The sequence below is a fragment of the Sinocyclocheilus rhinocerous genome, unplaced genomic scaffold, assembly GCF_001515625.1.
Source record: "Sinocyclocheilus rhinocerous isolate Xijiao unplaced genomic scaffold, SAMN03320098_v1.1 scaffold2122, whole genome shotgun sequence".
Lineage (NCBI taxonomy): Eukaryota > Metazoa > Chordata > Actinopteri > Cypriniformes > Cyprinidae > Sinocyclocheilus > Sinocyclocheilus rhinocerous.
This window is the reverse complement of record NW_015632070.1, coordinates 6,872-14,978: the sequence shown is the minus strand read 5'-3', so window position 1 is coordinate 14,978 and position 8,107 is coordinate 6,872. Positions and strand designations below refer to the sequence as shown.

Here is an 8,107-nt window from a genome sequence, read left to right as displayed (position 1 = left end):
GAGAGGTGGAGGTTATTATGTAACACTAATCATTACACAGCATGTTTGCAGTCTACCAATAAAAGAAAAGAACTCGTCCAAATCAGCTCAGAGAAGGCAAGAGCATAATGCATGTTATCAGTGTGACTGACAGCTATAGAGGAACTGACTGAATGAATGTACTGTAACACAGAGAGACTGGAGCTCTTATGTTTGTCCTTGAAGAAGATGAGGAGGTTTCTGGGAAACGTTCAGCTACTGTAGGATTCGTCACACAACACTTAACCTTGAGTTCACGTCTGTTTTAAACTAACAATGTTTACAAATTCGTAATACTGTAAAAATGTTTTACATGTTAGAAAAATTATTAAATAAATATATAATTAGCAAATTATCCAATGCCACAATACAAAAATATGCATGCTTCTAACAAAACGCTTCAGTTTCATTATGTTTTTTTTTTCTTTAGATTTGGGGTGAAATATGTAGAAATATGTTGATTTTTTTTTAATGACCAGTTGAATAATTTAATGTTTAATCTTCTGATAACCATTTTTTTAATTATTATATTCTACACTTCCATATAAACATTAAATTGATCAAAAGTGACAGTAAAGACATTTATAATGTTACAAAAGATTTCTATTTCAAATAAATGCTAATTTTTCCACAAAAATATAAACTATTTTCAGAAATGTTTCTCGAGCAGCAAATCAGCATATTAGAATGATTTCTGAAGATCATGTGACACTGAAGACTGGAGTAATGATGCTGAAAATACAGCTTTGATCACAGAAACAAATGACAGTTTAACAGATATTCACATAGAAAACACTTATTTTAAATTGTAATAATATTTCAAATTTTTTACTGTATTTTTGATCAAATAAATGCAGCCTTGGTGAGCAGAAAATACATCCAATGGCACATAATCAGTAGACCATAGCAATAAAACCATTTTAAGAACTTAATAATAATTCATAATTCATAATTCATAATTAATATTATTTTATTATTAAACAATACGAATTTATAATTATCATTATGTATTATTATTATTATTAGTGTTATTATTATTACTATTATTAAAGGTAATAATGCATAATAATTAATATTTGTTTATTATTAATTGTTATTATTGTTGTTCTTGTTAATCAGTAATTTAAAAATAATTATTAATTATTGTTGTTTTGTTGTTATTATTAAAGTTATTATTATTTATAACAATATTAATTATTATTAATATATTAATATATTAATTAATTTTACAAAATAATTAATAACTATACTGAATAATTATTATTCAATATTAGTGTAGCTGTTAAACTGTTGTATTTATTATTGTTGTTGTTTTGTAGTTTTTATTGTTACTATTATGATTATTCATTTTATTATTATTAATTTATTTATTATTATTGCAATAGTATTGTCAATCACGTTTGCCAAAGTGTTCATTGCTAATTATCAATAAATGAACCATTATTGGCATACCTGATTGACAAATTAAGCAAAACTAATTACAAAGTATGAGTCAAACTTGTTAGAAGTATCTAGACATTTCTTCATGAGACTGATCCTGACTCGTTTCTCCACAGGAGACGATTCCAGCCGCGGTTCTTCATCTAAAGATCCGAGCGACGCACAGGTGCTTTATTACAAATCAATCAAGCTGTTTCCAATTTCCAGGTCTCTGCTGGTTTGATCAGAAGCACAGAGTGACTTACGCTCTCCTCTTTGACCTTCTCCATGGTGCAGGTGGGCAGCGGAGACAGCGGCCCCTGGCCCGAGAGGCCGTTCTGGTCCATGGCCACGAAGAGTTTGCCGTTGATGTTGAGACTCGGGAAGAAGAACTGCGAGCTGTGGCTGCAGGTGCTCTGAGCGCTGGTCCGTCTCCTGCTCCAGGGCAGAGCCAGCGCCCCGCTGCGGCTGTCCGAATCGCCGTGATTGCTGAACTCATCGTCGGCGAAATCCACCTCCGAGTCTTTGTTCGGCAGCCGGAAGTTGAAGATGCTGACCTGACTCTCCCGTCGGGCACGTAAGGAGAGAGTGCGGACCAGCAGAGAGTGCGTTTGCTGGAAACATAAGGATGAAATGACTTGAAGGGGATGACAAAATTCACTTCAAAAATACAATTTCACAAACTGAATAAATAAGCTTTCCATTGATGTATGGTTTGTTAGGATAGGACAATATTTGGTCGAGATACAACTATTTGAAAATCTGGAATCTGAGGGTGCAAAAAAATCAAAATATTGAGAAAATCATCTTTAAAGTTGTTCAAATGAAGTTCTTAGCAATGCATATTACTAATCAAAAATGAAGTTTTGATATATTTACGGTAGGAAATTAACAAAATATCTTCATGGAACATGATCTTTACTTAATATCCTAATGATTTTTGGCATAAAAGAAAAATTTGTTTTGGTGATTTCAAATATCAACATTGGCTACCAGAAATCACTTACTCTGCCTTTAAGACTGGTTTTGTGCTCCAGGGTCACAAATCTGTGTTGGCAGTGTTTGTACACATCCACCCTATAATGATAAAAATCCACTCAGTGTTTTTTTTAAATCCCCAAAACAATAACCCCTTACTCAAATCAAGCCGTTCTCAGATTCTTGGCTGAGTGACGTCACACAGACCCAGGCCCCTCCCACGATTGTTGATTGACACTGACGTTTTACCTTAGACCCGCCCTGAGTGAGCTGTCATCAGTCCGCCATTGTTTTGACACTGGTGCAGATGTAGACAAGAACGGCTCCTAAGCGAATTGAGGTGTTTCGTTGTTGGATGTAATAATGAAAATAGCAGTCGTCATTTACTCCCGACATCTGAGCCGCTGAAGACGCAGTGGATTACATTTGTTTCTGAAGGGAATGTGTCCCCGATCTACATAAATGCATTTATGTTCGTGTGAATCATTTGATCCAGCTTCACCTACAGAAGAAGTGAGTATTTTTTATGAATCTTTGCAAATCGCCTTTCCTAACAACGTGCTAGCTAGCAAATTCCGCGGCTAAAGTTTACAGTCTCATGAGAACGGCTCATCACCCCACGGAAGAGAGGGGCGGGGTCAGCAGAGCTCATTAGCATTTAAAGGGACATGCACCAAAACGGGTCGCTGTGAACACAGCTGATTTTGACATGGTAAAAAGGATGTTGTTTTACACTACCATTGAGAAATTTTAACCAAAGTATGTTATAGACTTTTCATTAAGACCCTAAAGAATCATATCAACTTGTGGAAAATGGGCATCCAGTGACCCCTTTAAAGGATAAGTCCACTTCCAGAATAAAAATTTCTTGATAATTTACTCACCCCCATGTCTTCCAAGATGTTCATGTCTTTCTTTCTTCAGTTGCAAAGAAATTATGTTTACGTCATTCCAGGATTTTTCTCCATATAGTGGACTTCAATGGTGGACAACGATTTCAGTTTCAATGTAGATTCAAAGAGCTCTACACGATCCCAGCCGAGGAATAAGGGCCTTATCTAGCGAAACGATCGATCTTTTTTTTTTTTTTATTAATATTTATACACTTTTTAACCACAGCTCAGCTTGCTCTAGCTCTGCGATGCGCATGCGCTTCTTCACACATTGCGCAATCATGTTGGAAAGATCACGCACGGTTAGTTCTTCGTTTCTGTACTTCGTTTAAAAACTCCATCTTATTTTCTCCTCCAACTTTAAAATCATCTGATATCGTTGTTTTACCTTTTTTGTAAAGGGCATTTCACTTTTTTGCATGTTCGCTTTGTAAACACTGGGTCGGTATTTCCGTCTACGTCACGCTAACCTTTCCAATATCACCTAATAAAGAGTTAATGCTAGCCCAGCATTTGTGGTTAAAAAGTGTATAAATTAGGGATTTTTTGGGGCCGATACCGATACCGATTGTAACAAACACTTATTGGCCGATTCCAATACCGATACCGATATTTGTCACTTCCTCTCTTATTTGAAATTTTTGGCATCAAAATAGATAGTATTTTGATCATGTTTTAAATCAGCAAAGCTCAAAAGCACCTGCAATAAATTATACTAGCAGTTTTATTGCTGCATCATCGAATAATTTCTAATGAACATGGATTGGATCCATTTAACATTGAGCAGGCCTACATAAATACAACAGAACAAAGATACATATTAAATAAACAGTGCTTTTTAGGTAGGTTTAACAGTTTTCAGGTACAGAAATAAAGTAAACAAATGTAAAATAACACATCACTGTATAAATTAAATACATATTAAGCCTTATTTATTGTAACAGACTTTATTATGATTAATCTTCTAATTTGTTTTTGTATACATTTTAATACTTTTTATAAGTTTAAATATGTATGAGATCTCCTTTACTAAGGCGTGACTCTTATTTTGACAGGTTTTCTAGTCTAGTCTACGGAGCAGCTATATCGGTAATGAATGCACGCAGTTCTTCGGATTTAAAGTTTGTCGGTTTATTAAGCACCCCCCGAAAAGTCATGAGATCTGTATATATTTGTTTACTGTTAGTTGTAATAAGTGTTTTGTGTAATTCGCTGTATGTTGATGATAATGCAACTGAGAGAGAGAGTTTAATGTGCACTTCTCGTGCTGTGTTTTGTTTAGCTCTTATGGTGATTTTTTTGGAGTGAAAAAGGACGCAATCAACTAAATAAAACATCAGTAAAGTTTTGGTCATCATTCAGATGAGGTCCGCTACACTTATTAAAGTTACAAAAATTATTTAGTTAAGAATAGTGTGCGATCTTTTGTCTTTTGTTATTTGATTAGCATTAAAGTGCAGACAGCAGCGCTAGGATTATGCAACAGATATTATACAGCTCAGTGCCTTCACGCAGTTAATTAATAAACCATCGGTTTGTTGTATCGGCCTTTTTCCTTATATAGCCGATATGCCGATGGTTGTAAATTGAGGAAAAATCGGCCGATAAATATCGGCGGCCGATACATCGGTGCTTCCCTATGTAATTTTTTTCAGAAAATGATCGATCGTTTAGCTAGATAAGGCCCTTATGTCTCGGCTGGGATCGTGTAGAGCTCTTTGAAGCTGCATTGAAACTACATTTTTAACCTTCAATCCGTTGAGCACCACTGAAGTGCACTATATGGAGAAAAATCCTGGAATGTTTTCCTCAAAAACCTTAATTTCTTTTTTGCGACTGAAGAAAGAAAGACATGAACATCTTGGAAGACATGGGGGGTGGGTAAATTATCAGGAAATTTTTATTCTGGAAGTGAACTTGTCCTTTAACTGGAGACATTTCCACAGAATAAAATGGCATACAGGTGAGTAAATGAGGAGTGATGAATGATTTTGGGTGATAAATCTACCTTCATCCCCTCTATAGTGTCCATCTTGGCTGATTTGTCGTTGTTGACGTCCTCCGTTCCTTCAGACAGCAGTCTCGAGCTTTTCCTCCGGTCCAGATTCCCTTTGTCTTGTGAGGAGAACGGCGACACGTCGGCCGTCAAGATGGACTCAGTTTCTTGTGCTTTCTGAGCCGCCTGAGAGACACAAAGTCATAATTATAGGCACAATGCTGCATGACTTCTTGTACGTTATTGATTCAATCAGGTATATTTATTATTATTATTTTTATTATTTTTTAACTCTTTAAATTATAAAAAAATTCTGAAAGAAATACATTGCTGTTTGTAAATTACAACTGTACTGTAAAATAAAAAAAATCTATATCAAATGTGATATTATAATAATTGTTTTATTTTACACCACAAGTTATAATACTAATATTTTATTTATTATTATTATTATTATTATTATTATTATTATTATTATAACAAATTAAGACAGAAATACATTGCTGTTGAAAATTGCATTTATACTGGAAAATAAAAAAAAATCTATATGAATGTGATATTATAAATATTTATATTTTTATATTTTTTATTGCACACTACAAGTAAAATTACTATTATTCATATCTTAAATCCTTAGCTTTTAAAATTTCAATCCTGTAAACTTTTGTCCGCAAAAATGTTAAAAATGCACATTTGTAAATATGAATCTGAAATATAATATGAAAGTTAGTGAATCTAGCACACGTTGCATTCCCAAATGCACATTAATCTCGCAGCTCATGCACAGATGTTCACTACATTTACAGTGAAGCACTGAGAGACACTGAAAACACTGTATTATAAGATGTGCGTGTGTAAATGAACACAGTGCCGAGCTTCACTGAAAACAGATTAGATACTTAACTAACTACAGCATATGATCGCTGTACTAAGCCAAGCTAAATCGCACTTAGATATATCACAATGTCAGTTTCTTTAGATTAATTGTGCAGCCCCATTTATTTATTTTACTGTTACATTTGATTTAATCAGACGTACCTGCTGTTCCTTCTTCAGCTGCTCCATGGCGAGCTGAAACTCTTGTTCTTTCTGCAGGGCTTCTGCGATGGTGGCCTGGTTCTGCTCCTCGTACGCCATGGCCACCACAGCCAGGATCAGGTTCACCAGGTAAAAGGAGCCCAGGAAGATCACCAGCACAAAAAACACCATGTACGCTTTTCCCACCGAGCGCAGCGTCTGTCAGCACAACAACAGCGTCAGATCACAACGGCTGCAAGAACTCGCAGATTACTTTATCAGTTACCGTTGAAGAAAAATGTGCAATATCTGTTCACAAGCTTGTAATTAGTGTCAGACAGATGCATCGGTCAGACTGATCAATCAAAGGCTATTCTAAAGTAATCTACAGTCAACTCTCAAAAACAGCCTAATCAATGGATGAAAACAGATGAATAAAGGCTTAATTTATACATACACTACCATCCAAAAGTTTTGCATCATTTTTGACATTTTGATGCCAAGATATAGACATAAATTACATTGAATTCTATATTTACATATTCACTACCCTTCAAAGTTTTGGGGTTTTTCTGCTCACCAAGGCTGCATTTATTTGATCAAAAATACAGTAAAAATGTGAAAAGTTATTATCATTTAAAACAGCTGTTTTTTATGTGAATATCTGTTAAAATATAATTTATTTCTGTGATCAAAATTGAATTTTCAGCATCATTACTCCAGTCTTCAGTGTCACATGATCTTCAGAAATCATTCTAATATGCTGATTTGCTGCTCAAGAAACATTTCTGATTATTAGCAATGCTGAAAACAGTTGTGCTGCACAATAGTTTTGTGGAAACTGTGATACATTTTATTTTTCAGGACTCACAGATGAATAGAAAGTTCAAAAGAACAGCGTTTATTTGAAATGCATTCATTTATAAATGTCTTTACTGTCACTTTTCATCAATTTAACGCGTCCTTGCTGAATAGAAGTACTGTATTATTGTCTTTCTTCAAAAAAATGTAAAAGAAAATAAAATAAAATTACTGACCCCAAATGGTAGTGTATGCATATAAATTATATATGTATACATTTTATGATAGTTTTTTATAATGAAATATTAAATATTTTATATTAAATACAAAACAAAATTGATTTGATTACATTTTTACTGGATTTAATGCATCCTTTACAAATAAAAATACTAATTTTAAAAAATACATCTTTTTAAGAAACGTATGTCATCCAGCTACCAATGAAGTTTGTAATGCTTGAGTGTGATGTAATGAGAGCGAACAGTCTACTGACGTGATGATAGAGGTTTTCCCAGTAATCTTGTGTCATGAGTCTGAAAAGCGAGAGAAAAGCCCATCCGAAGCTGTCGAAGCTGGTGTAGCCGTAGTTGGGGTTTCGTCCGGTCTTCATACATTCAAAACCATCCGGACATTTGCTGTGGAAAACAGGAATAAGCGGTTATTAGTGGCATCAGTCTGTTATTGTGTACAGGAAATGAGTTTGGCCCGCTGCCCTGTATATACAGGTGCATCTCAAAAAATTTTAATATTGTGAAAAAGTTCTTTTTTTTTGTAACTTATTTCAAAAAGTGAAACTTTCATATATTCTCGATTCATTACATGTAAAGTAAAACATTTCAAAAGTTTTTTTGTTTTAATTTTGATGATTAGAACTTACAGCTCATGAAAGTCAAAAATCCAGTATCTCAAAATATTAGAATATTTCCTAAGATCAATCAAAAAAATGGATTTGCAAAACAGAAAAGCTCAAGTTCTTTAAAGTATG

General features: G+C 34.2%; 1 protein-coding gene across 1 annotated transcript in view; it reads right to left on the bottom strand.

Annotated features, from left to right (window-relative positions):
* LOC107742187 (sodium channel protein type 4 subunit alpha-like) overlaps positions 1-8,107 on the bottom strand; it is a 95,721-nt gene that overhangs the window by 85,696 nt on the left and 1,918 nt on the right. The window contains exons 3-6 of the mRNA XM_016555087.1: positions 7,616-7,757; positions 6,343-6,540; positions 5,317-5,490; positions 1,704-2,051 (exon numbers count right to left, since the gene is read on the bottom strand). Of these exons, the coding sequence (XP_016410573.1) occupies positions 1,704-2,051; positions 5,317-5,490; positions 6,343-6,540; positions 7,616-7,757 (862 nt within the window). The remainder of the gene's footprint in view (positions 1-1,703; positions 2,052-5,316; positions 5,491-6,342; positions 6,541-7,615; positions 7,758-8,107) is intronic.